General features: G+C 26.7%; 2 protein-coding genes across 4 annotated transcripts; one reads left to right on the top strand and one right to left on the bottom strand.

The window, feature by feature from the left end:
* Positions 1–6,762: 6,762 nt before the first annotated feature.
* Positions 6,763–14,114, top strand: LOC109801471 (gibberellin 2-beta-dioxygenase 8). 2 transcript variants are annotated; one of them, XM_029271930.2, is made up of 5 exons: positions 6,763–7,143; positions 7,576–7,693; positions 10,200–10,679; positions 12,012–12,333; positions 13,602–14,114. In XM_029271930.2, exons 3-5 carry the CDS (start codon positions 10,207–10,209, stop codon positions 13,842–13,844), a joined length of 1,038 nt encoding a protein of 345 aa, XP_029127763.1. In that variant the 5' UTR covers positions 6,763–7,143; positions 7,576–7,693; positions 10,200–10,206; the 3' UTR covers positions 13,845–14,114. The 2 variants fall into 2 exon arrangements, with proteins under 2 accessions (XP_029127763.1, XP_020218134.1); XM_020362545.3 differs by lacking the exons at positions 6,763–7,143; positions 7,576–7,693 and having other exon boundaries at positions 9,586–10,679.
* A 2,500-nt stretch (positions 14,115–16,614) lies between these two features.
* On the bottom strand, positions 16,615–21,173 carry LOC109801540 (uncharacterized). 2 transcript variants are annotated; one of them, XM_020362639.3, is made up of 6 exons: positions 20,833–21,173; positions 20,536–20,568; positions 20,273–20,452; positions 18,759–18,867; positions 17,685–17,910; positions 16,615–17,497 (listed from the first exon to the last, which is right to left on the bottom strand). In XM_020362639.3, the coding sequence occupies exons 2-6, from the start codon at positions 20,554–20,556 to the stop codon at positions 17,407–17,409; spliced, it is 627 nt and encodes a 208-aa protein (XP_020218228.1). In that variant the 5' UTR covers positions 20,557–20,568; positions 20,833–21,173; the 3' UTR covers positions 16,615–17,406. The 2 variants fall into 2 exon arrangements, with proteins under 2 accessions (XP_020218228.1, XP_020218227.1); XM_020362638.3 differs by having other exon boundaries at positions 18,759–18,873.
* Between the last annotated feature and the right edge of the window lie 6,603 nt (positions 21,174–27,776).

Here is a 27,776-nt window from a genome sequence, read left to right on the forward strand (position 1 = left end):
GCATAAATGTTTTCCCCCCTTTGTTTCTATGTTATTTTCTCCCTTATTTAATCCAACCTTTGTTATAAGTTTTTAAAAATTAAAAAAAAGTTATCTACAGTATAGAAATTGATATACATTTCTGTTTGGTCATACCTTCTATTTTTTTTTCCTACTCATTTACAATACATTTAAGCATATTTTCTAATTAGTTACACAATCTTTATCTTTCTAGTTCATATTATTATTTTCTATATAAGAAAGAGAAATATTAACTATTACTTGTGGAATAAGGGATTTAGGACATTTTAGTTTTAAGTTTTATTACATTTCTGGGTTTTGATTATAAATATCTTATATTTTGTTCTATTATATTTCGTTTATAATTTTCATTATGTTTTAAGTCTAGCTTATAAATACTACTCACAATAATAATAATAATGTATTTTGTAGAAAGTTAGAGTATTATGCATAAATTTTAATTATTAAAGTCGAATTTTTGGTATTTTCATTGTATTTTAACTTGTAAAAAAAATAATTAACCCAAATTTACTTTTGAATGATAAAGCTTTTAATTTGTGTTAAAGTTATCTGTAATTTTCTAATATGTTTTATCCCTTTCATACTTAATAATATTTCACATATGGTTTTTTCTTTCTTTAAATAGGAAATAAATTGAGAAGATAATAATTGACGGTGTTTTAATTTTTTTTTGAAATAACAAAGTATAAATATAGGATAAATTATTGTTTCTAAGAACGCTTAAAAAATATCATTATAACTTTTAAATATTGCAGTTATGATATATAGCATTATAAAGAATAAGTTATCGTATCTTTAATTTGATCATATTATACTATATTATTTATTTAATATCTACTTTGTATGTATATTTTTAGAATCTAATGAAGATATAATATTAATTCAAAAGATTTGATGTTATTAATTAATTAAAAAATATTTTTAATAAAACTTTTAAAGTTATTATTAAAGTCAATAACTTATATATTATAGTTTAGGAGTGAATAATAGTGTAAAAAGTTACATTCTTATTATGGATATTTTTTTCAATTTTAATTTTCATATATAAATGTTATATATAATATATATTAAAAAATTAAGTGGTTTAACGACTCTCACCTTTGTGAATTTTTAAAACATACATCTCTTCTATCATGTAAGCATTTTACGTAAATAAACTTAATTATAAAAGTGAGAGAAAAAAATGAAAGAGGTAACATAAGAACATGATTTACTTTGGTTTCTTAGCAGGGATGATCTACGTTTTGAAGAGTGGGGCACTTGCCTCACTACTATTTGACACATACATAATTTTTTTATTTAAAAATAATATATTTTTAAAAATAAAAATTATATTATAATAAAATAAATATATATGTTTAAATTATCATATGTATAAAATATAGATTTGGAGGAGATGTTTATTTATTTGATGTCTGTCAAACTTTTGATGGAGATTTTTTTTGGTAAAGTTTTTTTTTTTGGTAAAGAACTTTTGATGGAAATTAATTCTCTTATGTGATAATTAAACAATATTTCTTAATAACGAATTAATTTTTTTTAAAAAATTAATATATATATATATATATATATACATTAATACTCACATATATAACGTCATATATTAAAAAAATCAATTTTTGATAAAATAAAATTTGCAGTATGCATGTTTACCTTTTGTATTTTTTATTTGTTGTATACATTGGTTAAAAAAATCAAAATATTAAAATTGTATATGTTAATTAAAAAAAATTAAAAAAAGAAAAATTGGAAGATTTATGTTCCATTTAGAATTGTTATTATAAAATATATTTTAAAATAAATTATCATCTAAAAATATATATATTAGATATTAAAAACATGTTTATATCATAAATAAATTAAACTTGATTTTTATAAAATTTAACATATTTATTTTTATATTTTAATAGTGCTAAATTATTATAAAGTAAGTCTTTAAGATTGTAATTTTAACCAAACATTTAAAAAATATCTATGATAGATAAATAAGTCATACTTATGATATATATTTTCAAAGAAAGTTAGGTTCAAACCTACTAAATTATAATAAAATTCAATCTGACCTAATTTATTTTCATCTTTAATTTTAATCGTAGATATAAAAGTTTGTAAAAAATAATTATGATATATATTTATGTCTTTAAAAGTTATATATATAATTTTTAATATTACAAATATATGAATAAGTATTGTCTCCACTATCTAAAGTTTTTGGATTCGTCGTTGCTTCTTAGCATGAACTTGAGTATTAAGGATTGAATTGGTTAAAAGGAAAGGATGGAAAGGAAAAAGTATATTATATTTTGCTTAATTAAGAGTAAAAGAGAAGACGAGAAGAATTTTAATGGAAGAGATGTGAGATAGTTTTTATTACAAGATGGAATAAAAAAAAGAAAAACAAATTTATCTTCATATTTTTATAATTTTGAATTTTAAAATTAATATAAATACAAATATTTTAAACATTATCTTAAAAATATTTAAAATTTCTTTCATATTTTTTCAATTTTTTTTTAATATAGAACTAAATTTAAATCTAGGAGGACTTTGCACTTATCGGTTTCTTTATCATTCCATATTAAAGATGAAACTAAACAATAAAAATTATAAAAATATATATCTTCATTCATTTAAATATCTAACGTTATATAAATTAACTTTACAAAATTTTCTAATGAAGTGAGAATCATCTCTCAAACTTATTGTATGCCGACAGAAGTCGGGAAGATAACAGAATTTACATGTCCCATAAGTGTATGTTGCCTGTATGAATGGGCATCGAATCACAGGGACTGATGAATTGGTTATAAAATACATAGTCTCGAAGAAGGCCTTTTGATGCGATTCAGCTAATGTTTGTGACAAGAGGGGAGGGGACCACAGCCACTTGTGCTTTCCATCATTACACCACCAATAGATTCAGCCACACATTACATACAAATAGTGACCAAATAGCAAGTTTATTATCATTTTCATACGTTTATGTCATTTCACTTGAATATGTACGTTTATATATTCGGTTAGTTATTACATCATCCAAGTCCTTGTCTTTCATTAATCATCACATAGAGTCTCATATGTGTGGCTTTCGGATCGATACACCAAACCGTTCTTTCTAGTTTGTAGTGTTGATATACAACCTCATGATAGATTCATGTCTTCTTCTCTATTGGAAATAATATCAGCGCCACCATTGTTTTCCTACTAATTATTTTATTTAATCATTACAGGAGGATCCACCATCTTTGTCTGTTTTACCAAGAAACTTACTAATTTACTTTCTTGCAAAAAAAAAAAAAGATAAAAAATTATATTAACATCTAATCATTGTTATAATTTGTTGCTATTCTCAATTGGGAGGGTATAGTGGAACCTGTAGCCAAATATTGTTAATTTTCTTTCCCGAGAAAACGTGAACAATTAGCCATTTACAGCCATGATTGTCATCAATAGAAAGGTCTAGTTTTTCCAAAATAAATCAAACATAGTGAGTCAGTGCTGTCCCCGGAGAATCGATCAGTTTTATTGTATATATATTGTGAAAAGTAATTAAAAAAGACTGAAATAGAGGAAATGATATTTTGATGGTTTGGAGGAGGTGAGCCATGGATCCTTCCTTACCTACACTGCCGATTCTTGTGTCTTTTCTAATAAGCAATGCACATGTCCTTGCCTCAACCTCTCATCGACCTTGCCCAGTTGAAATGTTGACGTGCAAATTAATGTTGACATGATGGAGTCATGTTGGGTTTGCCGACATGAATTTGGAGAATATGATTGATTATTTTGGTTAATAATGATGGATTGTTTTTTATTTGTTTTATAGAGATTGCTAGAAAAAGAAGTACTTTTTTAACTTTTAAAAATTAAAAATAAAATTAAATAAAATAAATTGAATAGATGATTATGAATGATTATTTAAAAATATAAATAATTGTTTCATTATTCTCTTAAAAAAATATAATAATCTACTAAAATTACATATTAAAAATAATTACATATCATATATTCTCTTTATAATAGATAAATGTCTTTTTCAAGAAGTATATGATATTAGTGTAAAGAAAAAAGAGTATAATATATTTATTATATAACGAAAATTTATACACGCCTTTACATTTATATTTATTATTTATTTTAGACTAAGTTTTTATAAATTTATTTTAAGTTATTATTAAAAAACTTCAAAATAATAAAGATTTTGTGTATAATTGTTATCTCATGTTCATTTTCTTATTTCAATAATATAATTTCTTTTGTATCTCAATAATTAAACTTTGTTAAAAAATTTATATTATGTGTAATTATAAACTCTTGTTGATTCTCGTATTTTTAGGTCATTATTTAATAAATCTCATTATTAATAGAAATTTTGTATGTAATTCTAAAATTCCGATTATTCTCTTATTATAATAATGGAAAAGTTTATTTGTATCACAGTAATGCTTATGTGTTTTCCATAGGGCTTGTCATCTATCTGATATGTGCAATTCTTTCATGGAGGATCTATTCGATTGGGTTGAATTAATTTTGAGCTTTTGTAATAATAATAATAAAATGACGAAAGTAAAAGCAATTCACGTGTGTTAATTTTAATACTGCATGGTACCAACTGTACTGTAAGACAGATTATGGTTCTCATCCTTCCAAGTCTTTCTTTTCCTATCTCTACTCTCCACGTTGCATCAAAGATAAGAGAGACAATATTCATGATTAGGGAATTGACAAATGGCAACAGGGGACATGTATTGAGAAAATTAACATTTCTTAAAAGAAAATATATACTTAGTCTGAAATAACGTTTCGAAAATCATTCATAATTATTAAAAATTAATTTAAATTATAAAATATTAAATTAAATAATTATTTTATACTAAATTTATTAACAAATATTAATATTTTTATATTTCGAAGAATAATTCGAAAGCCGTTTTAGAAGATATAACAATCCTCTTTCTCAAAAATTATATAACTTTTTTTAAGTAGCTATAAATTATGTAAGTTTTTTTTTTTTTAAAGTTATATATATACTTTTTTAAGTAGTTATTATATAAAATTAAAATTTAATTATCTGTATTATTATATAACATAGATTTACTTTTTCACTCTCATGTAAATTCCCGTGTTTTAACAAATTCTATTTCTATAAATAAATATGAAAACAACTTTTTCACTGTAAATATTGTCTTTCTATATATTGTCTTACATAGAAAGAGACAAAAAGAGAGAGTGGATGTATATAGTGAGAATAAATATTAGATCTTAGATTAACTTAATGTGAGACTCTACCCGGCTCCGGGAAATTATATTGCTTTTTTTTTTTTTATGTTTAAAATAATATTTTTTTTATAAGTTTTACAATTAAAGTAAACTAACGAGATATCTAAGAATATTTGTATAATATTTTCAAATATTATTATAAAGGTAAAAAAAAAGTAAAAAAAATGTGTGCGAAATTTCATAAAACCTCTCGTGGTCAATATTAAACAATATATATCATGTAAATTTTAATTTATTTTTTCTATTGTGGGTATCTCTCAATTTATTAGATCAGAGACTAACATTTAATCTTGCTTACAATATTATAATTTCTATTGATTTGAAAGATTTTAATGAACAACAAAATTGAATATAAAATTTCTCGCTTAATAAATTATGTTCATAATTGAAAAAAAATAGAGTATCTAATCACTACACCAATCTATTCATCTAAGTAACTTCACTCATTTAAATATTCGTGTGACTTTAATATTTACTATTTATATATATAGTTATATGACTCCTTTACTCATTTTATTCTCAATCATTCTCAAGATAAGGTATAATTACAAAAATCTTATTTTAGCAAATAAATTAAAAAACATTGAATATTAATAAATAAAAAATGATAACATTCAATATATTTTAACAATTAAATGACCAAAATAAATAAATAAATAAATAAATAAGAATTACTATTTTTTTTATCTCCTCTTCATCTCTTCTTATTACATTAGTTAATTTCATAGTTATGAAAATCAGATCAAATTAGTTAATAAGACCAAAAATCAGTTTAGAATCAGTTTTATTTACGCAATTTTATAATGAATTAGTCAAATTGATTTGAACCGTCCAAATAAAAAATAATTTTTTTATTTTTTAAAATTCAATGAAAATTTTTTAATTAAATAATATTTAATTAAATTATAAATTAAAATAATTTATTTTTAATATTTCTCTCATAAATATAATTTATTAATTTATGTTAATTTATAGTTTTTAATATCTTTATTTTTATAGTTTATATTATATTAATTCAATATTTTTTATTATAAATATAAACTTGTTATTAGTTGATATTGTTATAGTTTATTAAAACTTAAACTTAAATATTATATTATATATAATTTAAAATTTTATGTGTATATTAAATTTTAAGAATTTATAAATAATATTTTTATTTTAATATATAATTTTATAAAATTATATTCATTTAATATTATTTTTATATTAATAATAATAATAATATTAATATCAATTTGATCACGATTTAATCATAATTAAATTATAAACCAGTATGTAAATCAGTCCAATAACTGGTTTGATTTTAAAAATATTAATCAATTATTTCAATTTAATTATTTTTTTACTTTTTATCTGTCTTTTTCTTTTCTCAATATATAATAGATTGTACGATTTAACATTTTTTTAACAAATAGGTGTGAACCTCATTTTTAGCAACTCAATGTTAAGGAATGGGGACTAGGTGGGGCAGGACATGCACGCAAGTTGACCGATTTGTGACCCTTATGATCCAATTCTTGAATGCTTTCTTTACTTTCCTATAATCCTCGAATGAAGTAAGTTCCAACGTTCCTATTTGTTTGCTTTAAAAGGAAAAGAAAATCAAAATGTATATAAAAAAAGGCAGATACTAGATATATTTTCTCTGATAAGTGATAGCTAGCATCATGCGCCGCGTGGTCTTCTCTTCAGCATAAGCTTTCAATCATCGAAGTGTCCTTTACATATTAATGCATGTTGACAATAATTGATTCTCTTGTTGCCTATATAAGTTATCAGCTACTTCGCCGATCTTACTCACTGAAGCAGAGCTTGATTCTTCATTGCTATTCTTATTCTGTAAGTAATTGCATCCTTCTTGCATATATGATTCCTCTTTGGTTAGCTACTTTTGAGTCATTTTTCAGGTTGATTAACTAAAATTAAATTTCTACTCCCCAAATTAACTAATTATTTGGACGCTGTGCAGAAAGAATCGATCAGTTTTTCTAAATTCTAATTGATAGCTTACGGTTCGAACCTAATTAAATTATCAAAGCTAGAAGCAGTGCAAGTTTATTTCCTCCAAAATAAAAATGTTCTGATCTCCCCAAATAATAGTATCCTATGTATATTGTCATTTATATAATAATGGTAACTAGTTTATGTGGTGCACGTGTTTATCATTTGTATGCCCAATTTCTTTTTTGGCAATAATTCATCGTAAGTTGATGCTTGTCTTAAATTATCATTGCAACTTTGGTATAACATATTCTTGAATCTTCTTTGCAGAACCCGCGACATAAACATATATAGCAGTTGGCCACGTACATGTTTTGAATGGTTGCGAAAGCACTATATAATATCTAGGAGTCTGATCGATTGATAACTTCTCAAAGATCCTCACCAGGTATCTAATTACCTACCATTACAGATATTTTATTAATCTTTTACCTGTCTTTATAATAAATTAAACTTTTAAATTCAAAGGTCAACAGATCGAGCAACATGGTTTTGACTATCTAGCTGATGAATAATTCTATTTAAATGTGATCATGTGAATCTGTCAACTGAGATTTAACAAGTAATTATCTCATAAAAATATGTTTAAATACGAGGTAAAAGTGTTTTTGAGAATTTTTTATCAAAAATAAAAAAATATTTTTTAATAATTTTTTTTCCAAAATTAATCTTAAATTTATATTTAATAAATAGGTTCTATATATATTCAGTGAGTCATAGATGTAGGTGTGTGTAGGAGATAATTTTTCTGTAATTTCATATAACGTCCATTACTTAATTTTCTTGCTTGATCTGCAAAATGGTTATGCCCTTTTGACCAATTAAAAGTCTCACTTTTCATTGTGGTTATTATTATTGTTGTTATTATTATTATACACAAAAATTTAGGGCATGGAGATGTGAATAAATAGTGGTCCAGTACTGCTATATCTGTTATCTGGTTTATATCAATTTGTGTATGAACAAACTAAAGCGGAGTGAGCGATAATATATATAGTTGAAGAAACTAGCCACAAATTTAACATGTTATGGAAAAATCCATATTCGGTATCGATGGATTATAAACACAAAGACAGGTTTGTTATTACCGTGCCTTGTCGAAGTTTCTTTGTACCGTTTCCATAGGTGGAGACGCAACTCTTTTTATTACTAGATATAAACTTATTACGTCACAAATATTGCTAGCCAGCACACGTATATATTGTATACTGATTAATTTGATTATTTTCTAAAAATATGTTACTAAATTTTAGTTAATAATAGAAAATATGTTACTAATTTTCTCTTAAAAATATTTTTCATGGGAATTGATTATTTTCTAAATTCCTTAGTACGTTTTATTTTTGGAAAAATATTTTTTGATACCAATTTAAAATATTAAAATTGGTTATTTTAGGTTGGAGATGGAGATAGAAAGAGAAGGGAAAAAAATTTCTGGTGATATATATATATATATATAGAAGATGTAAAGATCGTGAATGTAAACGATATGTAAGATAAAGAGATATAAAAGTAAAAGTGTTTAAGATATATGCACATAAAAGTAAAAGAGGAGATATTAAAATTGTGATAAAAGTGAGAAAGGACACAAAAGAAAAGGTCAACAAAATAAAAATAAAAAATAATTTGTGAACACCTCATTCCTTTAAATATCTCATGAGATTTCTTCAAAAAAAAAAATTTTCTTATCGAATTATATAAGCTATGATACTTATATTTTAGTCTCTTTCGCAAAATGTATAGTATCTGAATGTCCAAAATTATTTTTTCAAATATCAATATTTTTGTTTTTTTAACTCCGAGACACTCACGGAGGTGGGGTTATATGGGAGCATCTCGAAGTTAGTTGTACATGATTAGATTCTAAGCCCTAAATCTTATTAATTGGAGTGCATGATTTAATATTCAAATTAATGGAATCATACTAAATTGTACCATACTATTTTATTAAATTGAATCAATTTATTAACTATTTGAACTAAATTAATAAATCAATTTCGAATCAAATTACTTTTATATATAAACTATAAATCAGTTTTAAAATCAAATTAATTTTAAATTAATTTGAAGAACTTAACTAGTTTTAAGCTGATTTTTTAAGAAAAAATATTTTTTTTCTCAAAATTGTGAATAAAGTCATCATTAATGACTCTTTAGAGACAAATTATTTTTTTCTAGTCGAACATTTAATTCAGAGACTAAATAAATAGATAAACACATTATAAAAGATAGAAAACTATTTATTTTATTAAAAAAAACACAAGAAAAAAGTTTACACAAATAAAACAATTATCATATAAAAAATTAATTATGAAACATGATTTTTTATCTTTTAACACCTTGAATTAATATTAAGATTTTTTTATTGAAAATTATATTATTATTATTATTATTATTGGAACAACACAATCTACAAAATGGGTAGAATGGTGGCATCCTTGTACTTGGTATGACTAAAAGTTAGTGAGAAGATTAAGTAATTAGGATTGGGCTTGAATAGCTCCGTCAAGAGAAGAAATAGTTGCCGAGAGTTAATGATCCTATATATGAAAATTTAAAAGAATGGATGTTATTTTATGAGGAAAATAATAAAAATAAAAAAGAATATATGTAAGTATATTAATGGGGTTAGAGTTTAGCAGTGAAAGAAAAGATAATAATTAGAAAGTAAATGAATCTATCTGAAGTGTGAACAAAAAGACATGTAACTAACTTTGTCTCCAAAGTCTAAAACGTTTTCATCAAAGGCGAAATAAACAGAAAAAACAAGGGAAGGAAAAAGGAGTTGTCCTTATCTCTTTGTTGGATCCTATATTTGTTGAAAGAAAGCCTTCAATTCACTCGTTTACTTTTTGTTTTAACATCCTCCTCTTCACCTTCACCTTTTCTATCAGAATTAACATGGACTCCAATTCGGACCCACCCTTTCAGGAGGCATACAAGCTTCTCTTCGACAAGACACGAAACATTAATAATGAAGAAGAGAATAAGGATAATTTTGATTATAAAGAGGTGGTGGCTGAGGAATGCGAGCTTCCGGTGATCGATCTGAGCCGTTTAGAAGCGAGTGACGAGGTGGCGAGGGAAGAGTGCAAGTCGCAGATAGCTAGGGCTTCGCAGGAGTGGGGTTTCTTCCAGGTTGTAAGACATGGTATTTCCACTGAGATTTTCAGCAGGTTGAGGTATGAGCAAGAGAAAGTCTTCAAGCAACCCTTTGAAAAGAAGATCAAAGAGCACAAGTTCTTGAACTTCTCAGCCGGTAGCTACCGTTGGGGAACACCCTCTGCCACATGCATTAGACAGTTATCTTGGTCTGAAGCCTTTCATATTCCTTTAACTGATATCCTAGGATCCACTCGATCAAACTCTCTTAGGTATTCACTCTCTCGCTACTTTCAATGTATTCATCTTCTTCTTACTACTTACTTTTCCATACGCATTCTTTTTATTATATTTTTGCTCTCAATATCAATCCAAATATATGTATATTTCGCTGTTCTATGCAATATCTTAACTTATTTTATAATTTTACACATAATCTTATATGCTTACTTGTTTCTTTTGTAGATAAAATGTTTGTTTACTTAAACTAGTGCTTGTTATTTATTTATTTATTGCTCTACAACAATACGAAATTCTTTGCTGGGAGCAAAACTAACTCGCCTTTATTTGATTTCAAATAAAGTGAATGTATGAACTTTTTTTTTGTCGAAAGTGAAATAAACGTGTTATTTTAATGTGTAAGTTAATTAAACAACAATTAATTATGAATTCAAATGATATTTGAATGTCATTTGTCTACATATCACAACCTAGTGCTTGTATTCTTTTTTGTTCAAGAATATATGAATTTTCCATAACGAGACAATTTAACCCAATTGCATTTTCTCTTTGTTAAATATTTAAATTGAATATCACTAATTAAAGTAAACAATTTAAGTCAATTAATTGACACGTTCCTTCTTACTTTTTCGTTAAACAAATTAAACCTGAAATTTTCATATGGCCCCTCTTCACACTACACCTGAGTGAGCTCAAGTCATTCTCGGAAAGAGGAGCAGCTTTGACAGAGCAGAGCACATTAGCCTATAGACTATAGTCCTATACTTTACACAGATCGAATTAATGTTTTGTCAACTTCTTCTGCCACTGCCACCACAGCACTCCCTTAAATTTGTTCAGTTCCGTCATGTGTTGTCTTACTTTTACTCTCACACACATAATTTATTAGTTGCATGCATTTTATTAACTGTTCACTCTCTACTCACATGACGTAGACATTGCTTTCTTCCTTGCCCCGAACTTGTTCACACAAATTTGGTATATATGCACATGGCTTGTTATTTTTATGGTTCCCCTGACCTGCACGTTCCGTAGTTCCTCACGTGATCAATGTTGCCAATCTGCTTCAGCAGAAACCAGAAAACTCTGCTAGGCATGGCAGACCGACACCATACCACCAATTGATGACTCAATTAAAATAATACTATGTACAGATATTGTTATGATCATATCGATGAAAGAGTTTACTAAAAACTTTTAAAGAAAATTATTACTAAAATCTGGTAATTTCAAAATGAGTGAAGTAAAAACAATTTTGGCACTAAATTTAGTTATTAATTCATTGGATTTTACTAGCCAGTTCTATACAATGTAATAAATAAAGTTTGATTAATATTTTCATATGGATGCATATATGTTTGCAGTTGGACAATTGAACAGTTTGCTACAACAGTATCCAGGCTTGCACAAACATTAGCCGACATCCTGGCCGAGAAAATGGGTCACAAGTCAACTTTCTTTAAGGAGAATTGCTTGCCCAACACATGCTATCTTCGATTGAACCGATATCCTCCATGCCCTATTGCTTTTGGGATTCACGGTCTCATGCCACATACTGATAGTGACTTTCTCACCATATTGTACCAAGATCAGGTCGGAGGTTTGCAATTGGTCAAAGACAGCAAATGGATCGCAGTTAAACCAAACCCTGATGCACTAATAATCAACATTGGTGACTTATTCCAGGTACGTACTTAATTATTATAATTCTTTCATGTCGTCGGGCAATCTAAAATAAATTTTAAGAAAAAAATTAGTATTTTAAATGAAATAGTTACGTATTGATTTTTTTTTAATTTTTTTATTGATGTGTTTGAGATTACATTTCACATTTAATAATACGATTAATAAAGTACTCCTAATGATTTTATAAGAAAGTTTGTTATATGTATATTAAATTTTATTAATTTCATAATATTTTTTAAAATTATTTTTCTTATAAATGTTAAACAAAATAATACAACTAATCAAATCTTTTGATCTAAGGTTCGTTTCGATATTTATCTGTACTAAAATAATATTTAGGTAACGAAAGTCACATGTTGTAAATACAAATTAATTCTTAATTATCAACTTTTAGATATTATGTAAATAACGTTTATGAACAACAAAAACACAAAATAGTAAAATTGAAAAGTCATACATTAAGAAAATAGTATTTTTTAAAGTCATACATTAAGAAAATAGTACTTTTTAAGAGAATATTATTAAATGACAAAAATAATTAAAACTTATTAATATTTGAAAACAAAAAAGTGTATGTTTTTTTTTTTTGCTTACAGTAGAGAACATATGAAATATATATAGGTGAAGATCAATCTTTATTATAAAGGTAAGTTTCATAAAATTGAACTAGGTTTAAAATTTATATTCTAAAATAGAATGAAAACACATGCTAGTAATTATTGATTATTATTAAATATATCATGTCACTTATTATAAAAATATTATCATGGCCAATATGATGTGTATAATTAGTGGCGGATCTTGGTAATGACAGGGGGAGTCACGGCTCCCCCAAATTTTTCTAAATCTTTATATATATATTAATATTATATTTATATATTATTATATTATTAATTATAATAAAACTAAAAAAATTAAGTTAAAAAAAAAGAAATTATATTATCTTTTTAACTAATAAAAAAATTAATTTATAATTTTATATATATAAAAATAATTTGGGACCCCTAAAATTTTTTTTTAAAGTTCCGCCATTGTGTATAATTAAATAATAATAGTCAATTTTATAATATTGAGTTTAACCCAAATTCATTTCTTAAGATTATGTGACTTTTTATTTCACAAATGAGTTAATAACATTTTTTTATTATTAATTGACGTAGAGTTTGAGTTTTAGTAGGCTCACTGATTATTCATTCTTCTGATAGAATTATGATATTGTTTGGTCTTGTAGCTGGTTAATGAAATGCAACATATATATATGCATGCAGGCATGGAGCAACGGGGTGTACAAGAGTGTTGAGCATCGTGTTATGACGAATCCGAAGCTAGAAAGGTTCTCTATGGCGTATTTCTTTTGCCCTTCAAACGACACTGTGATAGAGAGTTGCAGAGAGCCGTCTGTTTACAGGAAATTCAGCTTTAGGGAGTATAGACAACAAGTTCGGGATGATGTTCAGAAGTTGGGGTCGAAAATAGGGCTACCAAGGTTTCTCACACTTGATAGGGCATAATCATTTATGACGGTGCTAGTGTTGAAAGATGAAGTAGGTTGCTTACGTGTACGTGTGAAGAGAGATGAATCTAGAAGTAGAAAGAATGAGAGGGTAGTGTGGCTGTGTCAGTGTTACCTTTGGTTTTGGGTTAATTAGTAATAAATAAATAAAAATTGGGAGAGATATGGTCGATATGGCAGCTGGTTTCAGCCTGCATGTTTGATGCTGTCTCATTTTGTCTGCTGTTAAGCTACAATTTGTAATATATATACCACATGTCTCTACAAAGGAAGCCATTCCCCTTCATCCAATGTTATACTCTTTCTTCCAATTCCATACCTAATACTTTATAAACCAAATATTATTTATGCCAACTGCCCATTTATCAAAATGTTACAATAATATTACTTTTTTTTTATTATCATATTATTTACGTTTATTTATTTATAAAATTAGAATTGTACTTGATAATATGAATTGATATTTAATAAAATTATTTATTACTTATATTACTAAAGTGAAATTCCGATTCTCGCAAGTACAAGGAATTCTAATCCATGAGATTAGGATTTAGGTGTCCTGTAGCAGTAATTTTTGATAATGTGGAAAGTCATGATAAGAAAAAATAAACCTTAAGAGGTTCGTGTCATTAATTAAAATGAACCCAGCTATAACATATATTAATTAATTATCTTCTTAGAAAGATAAAATATAAAATAAAAAATAAAAAATAATAACTTAAACCACTCTAAAAGAGAGTGTAATCTACTCAGCTTCCAGTCAGCAGGGTTGGTGTCCACAACTCATTATCATGCAGATTTTATGACTCCTGCTATAAAGAAAGTGAGCACGTGTATTTAAATGAGATTTTTCCTTTTGGTACTTAAGTTAAAAGGACATAGTGAATTCAATAACCGCGTCTGCTAAGTAGGCCCGTAAATTAATGGGTGAGCCCAAAAACTTTTCCATTGAATTTACCATTAGGCAATGATGGGCCCCTCGCGAGAATTCGACCAAGGCCTGACAGACTTTGCTCTCAATGAGATTTCTATATATGCTAAAATGAAAACTGTATAAAGGTCACACCGCCCTTAATTTCCGCCAAACCACTTTTTCTATATATTTTAATTTAATATTTATCTAATAATACTTATACACGTGGATTTCATTTTCATTTGTACTAATTGATTTTGTATCATATAGCAAGCATCGTTATAAAAGACAGGGCATTCAACGACAGCATCTGCTAAATAGGCCCACAAGTTAGTAGGTAAGCCCAATAACTATATTTTAAAACGACCCCCTCCCCAGCATTCGGCCAAGGCCTCGTTGGTGTCTTGTGCAACCTCTTGGATCTGGACCCTAATGGGCCTTTTATTCTTGACTTATATAGTCCTTTACTTTTAACACACATAATAGAATTTTGACCAAATTAAGAAACATGAGAGAATTAAGTGCTGAAACATATGGCTTAGAATTCTGTTTGGCCAATTATTTTTACGAAGACAAGTTGTATCAAGTTCACATTTCTTTGACTTTGAAAATGTAAAATATCGTTTTGTTGATGGTAGGGTGTTGCTTGAATATCGAATAATGATGCATGACCACAAGCATAAGTGCAAGCTCCACTATGTTGAACTGCAACGTTGAAAGCACCATAGTTGTCCATTTTCTACCACTCCTTGTGGACACATGTATGCGTATTTAAGTTGTCATATCAATTTACATCGGACGGTGAATTGTTAATTAGTTTCAAAACTTAGATAAACAAGCACTTTGAATCTATCTTTGATCTTTCTTTCTTTTTGGTCAAAACTTAGAATCTATTGGAATGGTCATTATGCTTTGTTGGGGGTGCGCAGAATGGTCATTATTCTACCATGTCAAAGATCATATACGTCCAAATATCACTCAGCCCAACTAACAATTAGAACATGTTTTGCTGTTGTGAACCTATTTCCAAATTACAATCATTAGCCCTATATTTTGATTGACAATAATTAATAGGGATTTCTTTTTTAAAAAAAGAATATTTTATTTAGTAAAAAGAAAAGTGAAAAGTAAGAGGAGAAAACCTAAAATTAAAAATTAAAAATCATCTCTTCATTTTAAATTTTGAATTTTTCTGTCATCTATCCTTTTACTATGGTTTTTGTTAACAATTGTGTTTAGTTTTGATTCTTTTTAGTGCAATTGTGTTGATTTTAAGCAACTAAAAAAGAGTTTTTGTTGTGAAAGAAAATATTTATATATTAGGCGAATGTAATACATTTTTTCAACATAAACCTTTTTACATCTAATTATTACTTAAAATAAACGTTATAAAATTACATTATTATTATAGTGATAATATATACTATAGTGATATGATTCAATTCAAGAGGAAGATATGTTGCTGAAAAATCTGTAGTGAAAATTATAGTACATTTTTACTTATCAAGTATAGAAAATTTATTGATCCTCTAATTAGATTTATCATTTTTCATTTGTCTAGGTGCTTTATACTTATTATGCCCATCAATTTTATTTGTCTATACATGTCCCATTTAGTTATCAAATATCTAGATAAAAGGATTTTAAAAATTGATGGGGACACAACACTTATTTATAAAAACTGGCATACCAAAGATCCATGTTGAAATCCATATTTGAATATTCCTTAATCAGGAATGTTAACTGCATGTTGAGTTGCTTCCCTAATGGAGTTGCGGATTAGGCTACCTCCACTGCTAACGAAGAATAATCCTCAGGATGAAACTTGATCTGTAAATATGGTTGATGACACAAGTGACGCTCAATCCTGCCAGGGCATACATAATTTATTATGTGGAAAACAGATGTAACGTTTACATTTGCAGTTATTTCTTTCGACCATAGTACACAAGCATATGAAATTTTCCAAATAGTATATTCCACACGGCTTCCATAAATAAATAAACATTCTTTGTGCCTGGAAAAAGCACTCTTGGACTGCAATATTTCTGAGAGGGAAAAAAAAAGCCTTTGAGCACGCATGCGTTGATGTCTACTTCCTAGGTAAACGCTATTATGGCTTATAGGCACCTCTCGTGGTATTGGTTTTCTTTTTCTCTCTCTCATATATGACATATGCACATAACCAAAGGTTCACTTTCTTTTAGATTGCATGTAAGAGCAAAACAGAAGAGAAAGATAGAGGGGAGAGAGATAAAGATGAAGGCTCAGAAAGAGGAAAAAGGTGACTTTATGATCTTCCACTAAGCCCTGCGATCACGCAACAAATAAATTAAAGGGCTATGTCCTCCATCTGATCGCTTGTCTTCCATTTACATAAAAATAAAATGGAAGATTCCTTCTCCTCTGTCATACTACATTATGTCTTTCTATCCATCTCTTGTAGTCGCCAAACAGATGATGCTGAAAACCAGATTTTAACTGGTTCTGACATTCGGTTAGCTTTTGCTACTCCCGCAGTGTTGTCTTCTTCTAACTTCCAACTTTTGCTCCAATTCAGTGATTTTCAAATGTAACCTTGCTCCACAGTGCATGTCCTTTTTTTTTTTTTTTTTATGTTCAATATCATAATCCAAAAAACCTTCACTCACGGCTTCAAATCGCCCCCATATTCATCTGCACTTTGTTTACTTATTGTCAGTGTGAAGTATATCAGCAACATTGTTCCCATGCTAGACCTGTTTCATAGCATCAACAAAATAATTTAGGTTAAATGACAAAGGGTATGTTTGGATACATTAAAAGAGTTTTTCTGCTGAAAAAAATTCTTTATGTTCAATAAAAAGAACTTTGAAAAACTATTCTAAATTTGTATCAGAATAGACTCAAAATAGTATAAAATATAGGAGTTGAATATAATCTTACAAGGTGGCAAAGAAAAGGAGAACCCTTTTAGGATCAAGGGTCCATGAAGATGGTCGTCTGAAACTATTTCTTCTAGTTATACATTTGTTTTCTGTTTTGTTGCCACCGATGTTGTTGGCTGTCACAGAAATCTGGTGATGGGCTTGTGGGTTGATGGAATGATCCATGGGTACTACTGCCATCCCCGCTTGCTTTTCAGGCACGAAAGGCCCAACAAGTGTAGTAGCTACAAATAAATGATATCAACAACAACCATAATTAGATTAGTATAAGGAATTTTTTAGCTCGCAAGGATTTTCAAATTTCAGATAATGCCAATTTTTGTGGCCCCCCAATGACTAGAAACATACCATTGTAATGTACTTGTACCAAAATGGTTTTGGTTTCCCCTAACCAATTTCCCATTTACTTATACTAGGGTTGACCAGAGCCTTATTTCACAGGCTACTAAATGGTCCCATTACAGTGTGACAGGTTCACGGATCGGATTGAAATAAGCATTCTGAAAAAGGAAAAAAAAAAATCATCCTAACTAATCTTCAGATTCAATTCAACCACCAGTGACCAAGCCAAGAAATTACAACATTCTCATTTACAGTTTAACTTATCAGTGTGGTCACATTTGTGTTTGATCAATTTGAGTCCAAAACGCACTTATAGTGGATCTGCAATGTCGATAATGACAATTATAATAATAATTCACATCATAATCCAGCAAGGTGAGGCCTAACAATCAGGGGACATCCATCTTGTCGTGACACAGGTACAGGTTGTTAATGAAATATTTTTTAACCTTTATGTACATAAACTAAGGCATGGAGGAAACATTTCAATATGTCACTTGTGTGTCCTATGTATAATAAATTCATATGTCGTATCAATGAGCCACGTCCTTAAGGGCCAGATAATGGAAACAAACAAACGTGTAGATAATTATATTAAAATTCTCTTCGACCAAAGATATACAAACAAATCCAGGGTAGTGGAATCGTTCAGCCTACGTTTATGAGATTAATGAAAGGACAAAAAAGTAAATTTATATTGGAATAAAAAATAAGATGAATGAAATAGTACCTTTTGGTGAGGATATGGCGGGAAGGGCATCCTTATCATAAAGTGTGGCATTGCCATTCATCACCTTCTTGTCACCCAAACGCTGGGATCCCTTCCTGGAAAGGCTCCTCTGCAACTTTTTTGTGGGTTCATATGATAATATATTTAAATAAATTTAATTTTAAAGCAAAACCATCATGTATAGCCAAAAAAGACATCTTCAGGATATACTTCGTTCCATATGCAGCATATTATGAGCGAAAAGGAAAGTAAGTGGGGAAAGGATTGGACCCTTCCTTTTTCTTTTTTTTGTTATATGGCAAGATAGAGTAGGGATTTGGATGGATATATTTTAAGTGGGTCTCACATATTTTCCATTACTTGGATAGATAGGGAATGGAATTAGATGAGAGAAGAAAGTGCTTTTTTTTTTTAATTTTAATTTTTTTTATATATTTATATGATTATCGTTTATGTTAAAATATATGTAAATACAAATTAACTTTTAGTTGTTAGTTTTGAAAAAAAAAATACAGTTTTATCTTTAATACTGATTTTGTTGGAAGTAAAAAAATTGACCAAGAATGTTTAGCTAAAAATGATATATTAAATAAAGCATTTATTACATAAAATTATAAAAGTATATTATAAATGTTTTATTTTTTAATAAAACATTTTTTCTTTTAGATTCTAAGAATTGAGAAGGATGGAAGTTAAGGAAAAATATTTATATGCATTTTTATTTATTTACTTCCTTTTTATTTGTTTAATCTTTAATAAATAAAAATAAAAAATAAAAACAAGATTAAGATTCTCTGCAGTTAATTTTTTTTTTCTTAACTACATAGGGTCCAAGTTATAGAAATGATCTATCCTGTATTAAAAAAAGGGAAAATAGTAACTAATTTCTTAGGACCCTAGTATAATATTTAAAAGTGGTCTTTTTTTATTAAAAGTATTATTAATACACTTTTATCATAATTTTGAAAACATTCCAACATTATTTTTCATAAAAAAAAAAGGATTTATTTATCCAAACACTTATTAGGAAGGTCCTTCAAAGAAATAGAAGATGCAGTTTTCAACTGCAGGGATCCGATTCCACGGAAGGAGCATCGTTTTCACTTCTCCACGCTTATCTTTCTAAAACAAAAATTATTGTACCCCTTTCCCTCTGCAATATTAGGCACAAGAAAGTTGAAAAATGGTAAAATTAAACAGCCTAGCCTAATTTAAAGGTATCATTAGTGAGTTCAGAGTTATAGCTAAAGGCTAAACAATATTTGAGAGGGACATTGGATCTAATGGCCGTAAAAGTTTAACGGGTATTGATTATTTTCCCTCTGACTTCAATCGGTAATAATGTCACCATTTATTTTTACGAAGCCTAGCATTCAAAAGTGAACTAGTAACCTTCATGGCTTTAAATTACGTGTATAAATTCCAACAAGAAACAGAACACCCTCTGTTTTGTTCTTTAACAAAAATTAAATAAAAACAACTACCGAAAATAACAAACAGAGAGAGAGAGTTACCGTAATTCTCGAATTTGCATTGGTGGCTTCTTTGTTGTTGGCGGAAGAGAAGGCATCCATATCAATCACAAAGCTATCGGCTTTCTCGGCTGTGTAATGAAATGCGTTTATGTGATCCGAAACTGAAATTCTCTGTGTTCCTATGTTCTTCTCTTCCCAATCTAAACATGATGAAAATTCCTGCAAAACAAAACCACCCCTCACCAAAAAACTACGGGACACTTACAATGAATAAAGAGAGAACTAGGAAATTCAGTTCTTACCAACTTCGGGATTTCCGCCATCTCAATCTCTTCCTATGAGATGAAAAAAAAAAGATTAAAACATATTGCGTAGAGAAAGGGACAGAACACGATGGACCCCGATTAGTCAAAACTAACAAAAAAAAAAAAACGAGGAATAAAGAAAGACCAATTAGAACATAGCCCCGTGAACCATAAGGCTAAGTTAAGTTTTGGTCTTTTCCTTACTCAATTACTTGATTGGTTAGGAAAATAAGGGAAGACCAAACCCGTAATACATGAAAAAAAAAAAAAAAAAAAAAAAAAAAAAGTACTTACAGAGGCTATAACGTGGTCTTGTTCTGGGTCTTGATTCTCTTAAAGAATGGATCTTTTTTATCTTTGGAAGCAGTTGTTTGTATGTATGTGTATTTGTGAGAAAGATAAGATAATTAATATGAAGGGGTGTAGATAATAAAGTGAGTTGTAACTGGCGTGTGCTGCTTAGAAGGGTTGGATTTTGTTGCGATGGAGAAAGAAAGAGACGATGAAATGGGTGCAGAGAAAGAGTGTAAGAGAGAGAGACTTAAGAGCTAGAGAGAGAGAGAGAGAAAGGCATGATAATATGATATATTATTGGGTTAGTTTGAGGTCTTCTTTGTGTTTGCCATGTCATGAATTTCATATTTGCTATCTGCCCATTATATAAACATCCTTATTGCTATTTCTTTATTTTATATGGAATAAGTTTACACAAACATATTAAGAAGTAAAAAAATTATTTGGCTTAAATATGTTTTTAGTCCCTCAAATTTAAGACAAATTTGTTTTTGGTCCCTCAAATTTAAAACTGTTGTTTTTAGTCCCTATAATTTTTAAAAATCTTATTTTAGTCCCTTAGGTCACCAATAACATATTTAAAAATGACTAATTAATACAGTTATGCAACATTAACCAGATTTAATGTGATATTTTCACTGATAAGGATACTAATAAATAAATTTTATGCAATAATGTTTGATAAATTTCTTAACAAAATTTGAATATAAGGACTAAAATAAGATTTTTTGAAATTACAAGGACTAAAAACAACAATTTTAAATTTGAGGGACCAAAAACAGAATTACCATAAATTTGAGGGACTAAAAACATATTTAATCCAAATTGTTTTTATATGAAAAAAAAAAAAACAAACGGAATCAACATTATTAGTCGATAACTATACTTCAAGAACTTGTTTAAATTAAATATATCTAGCCTAATATCAATTGAAGCAATATTTTTTTTTAGTTCTTATTAAATGGTGTAAAAGTTAAGCCATTAACTTTTTAATTTTTTTTAATGAATTTTTATTTGCATCCTTATATTATAAAAAGTATAATTAACATTTGATGTTATATAACATTTATAATTATATAAATAAGAAAAATAAATAAATTTAACATAAATATTATTAAATATTAATTGTTATATTATTTTCTTGATATCAAATTATGATTAATATTATGATTTTAACGATTAATGATGAGGAAATCAAAATTGTACATTTTAAAAAATTAAGAGATAAAAATTATAAATTTAAAAGTAGAAAGATAAAAATTATAAATTTAATATTATAGGAGACCAAAAACATATTTAATCTTTTATTTTACACTAATGCTAATTTGTTATAACCTATATATTAAATTTGCTCATTTAAACTTAAAAAGAAGTGTTTATCATCAAGTGCTTTTAAGAAAAATAATTCTTTCAAAAGCAAATAGGAGATACTTTATAAAAATAGAAAATTACTTATTTAAAAAAAATTAAACAAACATATAAAAAAAAAGTGTTTATTTTATTAAAAAAACTTTTATAATAAAAAATTTTAATTGACAAACTCATTATTTCATCTATTCCAAGATCACTGAGTTAATCTACTGATTAGAAGAATCAATTTTGATAATAGAATTATAAAGACCTTCATTGTTATTATTTTTGTAATATTTTTTATTTTTATAAAAAAAATCATTTGTTCAAAAAAAATTTAAGTTAATGCACATAGATTAATAAATATAAATTTGAATTGAAAAATTATATTTAATATCTCTTTTTCATAATCTTGTTTTTGTAAAAAGTAAATGAATAATTAATAAAGAAATGCTTATTAAATAGGGATTTGATTGAAATATATATATATATATATATATATATATATATATATGTTAATTAAATTTTAAAATTTTTTAAATATCAGTTGTTTTGAAGGAAAAAAAAGGCTGAAAATAGTACAGATTTGGGATGAATAGAATATAATATTCAATGACACTATAATGCAAAAGAAATGTTTTTTTTTTCAACTAATGAGTATAACTTATAACACTATTGATGCAGTAAATGCATTCGATTCATGAAAAATGAGTGGATTATTCATAAATAGGCTGTTAATAAATTAAGTGTATAAAAAATATTAATTAATACATCTCAAAATAAATTTATGTTACTTAATGAACCCATTTATTTAAACTTTGTTTTCCCAAAAAAAAAACTTTTTTTTAATAAAATAAGTAGTTTTTATTTACGTGTTTGTATTAATTGCTTTGAATAAAACATTTTTTTAAAGAAACAATTTCTATCAATAATTGTTTTTTTTTTAAATTACTTCTTTTAAAATAATTTTTTGTATTTTAAACAATTTAACCTAATATTCTCATTTATTAATTATATATTGGAACAAAAGTATTACTACCTGTATTGTTTTATATATAAGAAACATATTGATTCTATTTATAGTAAGCATATGTCTACCTTTATTTATGTTAATTGTTAATTCATTTTATATCATTAATTTATTATTAGACTATTATAAGTCATCCACTTTAACATTTAAAAAATTTAACAAAATAACTGATATTTTAAATTTTTAATGTAGTATTAATTACTTTTTTTTTAATTTGTTCTCTCATTAATTTTTTAACTATTATAATTAAAAGTAATGTAATTATCAAAAAAGTGAAATATTTTATTAAAATTTTACAAAAAACTAATACATTTATTATTACTTTTAATCTGTATTAAATCCTTAAACTGCGTTCACTTAAAAACAAAGCAAATAAGTTATATTTATTAATTATTCATTGATTTATGAGGAGAGTTATTAAATATTTTTGCCACTTACATCATTTAATATTATAGATATATTAAATAAAATTTTAAATTATAATATTAATTAAAATTAACTACTTCACTCGTTCTGTAATAATATTTCAAGAAAAAAAATATATTCTAAAATAAGTGACACGTAGGTTTTTAATATAATACTAATTATCTCTTTTTTCATTTATACCCCTTGTAATATTCTTTGGAAGATGATATTGTGTTATATGATTTTTAATAAAAGATTAATTATAAAATTAATTATATATATATATATAACAATTATTATAAAATAGAGATAATATTTTGGATGAAATAACACATGGATCATAAGTAATATTAGAGATTTTAATAACCTCATTATACTTTAATAATTATGAGACACGTGCAACTGTTATGTTGTAAAAGCATTTGGTAATTATACAATCATGCTCATTTATTTTAACTACTTTCGAGACAAAATTAATAATATGTACGCATATAGTTACATGCAACTAATATGTACGCATATTGTTACATGTGACATGTGTAAGGCGAGTGAAAAATCACAATGTATGCTTATCGTTACTCTAAACTATTTCATGAAATTATTAATTAATTCAAGAACAGTATTATTTAATAAACAGTTTTTTCTAAATATTTTTTTAAGAGGTAAGCAGAATTTCTTTTCTTAAAATAAATAGAAAGTTGTAACAATATGACATTATCTCTACGCTAAACGACATAATTATTAGTAGTGAAACAATTACTAATTTAGAGTTATATATATACAAATATGAAAATATGTATTATATATCCTAGGTGTAAAGGTGAAGCAACTATACAAATATACATAATATAAGTACAATATTGAATATTATAATAAAAGTGAACTATACAATCTAAGTTATCAGTCAAACAATTTCTATATGTAGTACTACATAATAGTAATCGCAAAAAGACTTCACTTTACCATCTACTAGATGGTCTCCATTGCATAACATCTCATTCTATCCTTACTTTGTTTTTATGATTGTCACATTTATGAAAACATGCAAGGATAATCTACTGTTCAAAATAACAACATATACAACAAGAAATATGAGCAACAGGGTTTTACAACACATCTCACATTTTTCAGCATCAACATTTCAACACATTCAACTTTATCAACTTTCTAACTATATCTACTACAACACAAGGTCAACTTAAACAACACATCAACATACTTCATCATAAATCAACATTGCATATGAATAACACAATTAAATCAATACATCATACGCACAACATAATAATTACATGCGTTGTCACATATTTTAACTAAAAGATCTCTTACTATAAGGGTGAACAGTTTAAGTAGTTTGATCCTATCAAACTAACAACACAGTAATTTTTTTTGTTTACTAGATCAATAACAAATTGGATACCAATCCTCAACACAACAACTTGGTTTCTTGGATGCTATCACTTAAATAAGAAAGTTTAGAATTACCATCAAGATATAATAGCTGGTTATAGGCATACCACGACATTAGCTAGCTTAACTAACCATCTTATGGGATTATCTTATCAATTACCTTCCAAATATTACGCTCTTTCCATACTTAATTAGGAACTAAGTTCCCGACTTCGTACTTTATTCTGTTGGTCATTTGTAATTAGTATAGCTCAACTTGGCCCATATATTGTAGTCATTTTATACATATGTGCATCAACTTACCCACACACAGTAGCAATTAACATTTTAGAGGAGACTCAATAGCCCTCTTCAAAGGTCAACTTCTCAAGAAAAGTCTCAAGCATTCTTCATCCTTAGTTACTACCATATATCAACATTAATCAACTTAATACATATTATAAGGTAATATACTTTACTCATATTCAATAATTCATCAATCAACTAGCATATTTTCATTCAACAGTCAATGCCTAACGCCACACACCCAACACCTAATGCCATATAGGCAGAGAACTCTCTGCAACATTTAAGCCCAATGCTACACAACCCATGTCTGACGTGGATAAGATTAAGACCCTTGAGCTCTCACGTTTGGCGTGAAAAAGTCTCACACTTGACCTCATTTTAGGTAGCCTCTGCCTAACGCACGCTTAACGTCACCATACCAATGCCCGATGTCATCCAAATAAAGAGTTATGATTTGGCCACACAAGGCGCCACTCAACCTTAGCCTAGTGTCACCAAGACAAATATTTCCCAGTGTTTTTTACATTCAACATCATTTAAATCATGTCCGACGCCAAAATAACTCGTTAAATTTAGAAGCTAAAAATCACAATAAAAAATTAGTAATGTAATTTTATAATTTATAAATTTTAAATAACTATCAAATACCACATCTTAAGAAAATTATATAACTATTTAACTTTTATTATTAGATTAAGGAGAAAAGTGATGAAAAAATAGTAATTCATATCTAATAACAAATAAAAAATGATGTAATAAAAAGACACAATAGAATAATTTATTAAAAGTTTATACATGAAAAGTTGCACTGATTATTTTTCTTGAAAAATAATGTAATTAAAAGTGATAAAAAAAACAATGTCTAATTGATTATTTAATTAATTTATATTTTAATTAGTTAATAAAATTAATGTGTTTTTGTGTTTGTTGTTCAAATGATAATGGATTCAAAAAATATTAATTAAATTTTTTATTTTACAAAGGGATATTGTTATATATATATATATATATATATATATATATATATATATATATATATATATATATATGCGAGAAGGGTTCAAACGACACCAATGTAACTTTTATTAAGTATTACATGGCTCAATAACTTTATATTAAATATGAATTTTATAAATCCAACTGTTAGATTGAAAGTTTTTTACTCTTAGATTATATATACAAAATTTTATATTAATTTAAAATAATTTAATACTTCATTCTTATAAAATAAAATTGACGTAATATATACATTTCAAAATATAATAAAATATGAATATTTTGATTAACTTCAAGTTGTTATTCAATTTTAACGAAATTTGATATAAACATATAAAGTGATATGAACTTTCAATCTAACGATTAGATTTATAAAATTCACATTTAATATAAAATTATTGAGCAATGTAATACTTAGTAAAAATTACATTTGTGTCATTTGAACATTCTTCTATATATATACACGCGCGTGCGCACACACACACACACATATATATATATATATATATATATATATATATATATATATATATATATATATATATAATTTTTCTCCAAACTAAAAAAAGTTGTATTCCTACCCGCTATCATAGAATTTTTTTTTAGAGAAGTGAGAATAATTAAATACATATATATATATATATTTTATGAGAATTCTTTATTTTTAACTGCTATTAAACAAAAAAAAATTAAGATTTTTATTTAAGATTCTCAGAAAATTTTAAAAAAAATTGCATATTAAAAGTTAGTTAAGTGTATGAAAACTAAGGGGGTGTATTGGATTAAGATTTTAAAAGACTTTTTTAGTTAAAAAAAGTTCCTGCGGATTTTAAAAGATTTTGCAGGATTTTCATGACTTTTAAGATTTTGCAAGATTCTACAAGACTTAAAATCAGGATTTTAATGGATTCTGCAAGACTTTTAAATCAGGATTTTAATGGATTCTGTGGGATTTTGTAGAATTTTCGTGGATTTTTTACATTTGATAAGATTTCATAAAAAATTTCATACATTCAAATTTAAAAAGAGTCAAAGACAAAAATAATAAAAAAACAATAATGTCTAAATAAATAATAATAACAATAATTCTCCATAATATTCTATCCTCTTAAATAGCATTCACTCACATATCCATAGTTATACTAGTCCTTCAAGCATTAGCGTCTTTTTGTTATTGCTCCTGGGTTTGAATAATAGGCTCAAAAATATGATCTTCATTAATTGGTAACATTGAAGATGAAGGTTCATCCACCGCTTCAATTGAAAATTCATCGGAACAACATTATTTACGTAGAAAGTTATGTAGTGCTGCACATACTAACACAAATTCTACTTGTGTCTTAAATAAAAATGGAGGCGCTGACTTAAAAATTGTGAACCTTGATTTAAAAATACCAAATATTCTCTCGATCATATTCCTTAAAGACGCATGACGAAGATTGAACAATTCTTTCTCATTTTCAGG

The sequence above is a fragment of the Cajanus cajan genome, chromosome 11, assembly GCF_000230855.2.
Source record: "Cajanus cajan strain Asha chromosome 11, NIPB_CcT2T_4, whole genome shotgun sequence".
NCBI lineage: Eukaryota > Viridiplantae > Streptophyta > Magnoliopsida > Fabales > Fabaceae > Cajanus > Cajanus cajan.

What these genes read in the sequence shown, in the direction of transcription:
- LOC109801471 (XM_029271930.2), top strand. Translation starts at nt 10,207, where the DNA reads ATGGACTCCAATTCGGACCCACCCTTTCAGGAGGCATACAAGCTTCTC. An exon ending in ACTCGATCAAACTCTCTTAG is followed by an intron (nt 10,680 to 12,011) that starts GTATTCACTCTC and finishes ATATGTTTGCAG; the next exon opens with TTGGACAATTGAACAGTTTG. An exon ending in ACATTGGTGACTTATTCCAG is followed by an intron (nt 12,334 to 13,601) that starts GTACGTACTTAA and finishes ATATGCATGCAG; the next exon opens with GCATGGAGCAACGGGGTGTA.
- LOC109801540 (XM_020362638.3), bottom strand. Translation starts at nt 20,556, where the DNA reads ATGGCGGAAATCCCGAAGTTG. An exon ending in CGCCATATCCTCACCAAAAG is followed by an intron (nt 17,911 to 18,758) that starts GTACTATTTCAT and finishes ATTTATTTGTAG; the next exon opens with CTACTACACTTGTTGGGCCT. An exon ending in CTCCTTTTCTTTGCCACCTT is followed by an intron (nt 17,498 to 17,684) that starts GTAAGATTATAT and finishes GCTATGAAACAG; the next exon opens with GTCTAGCATGGGAACAATGT.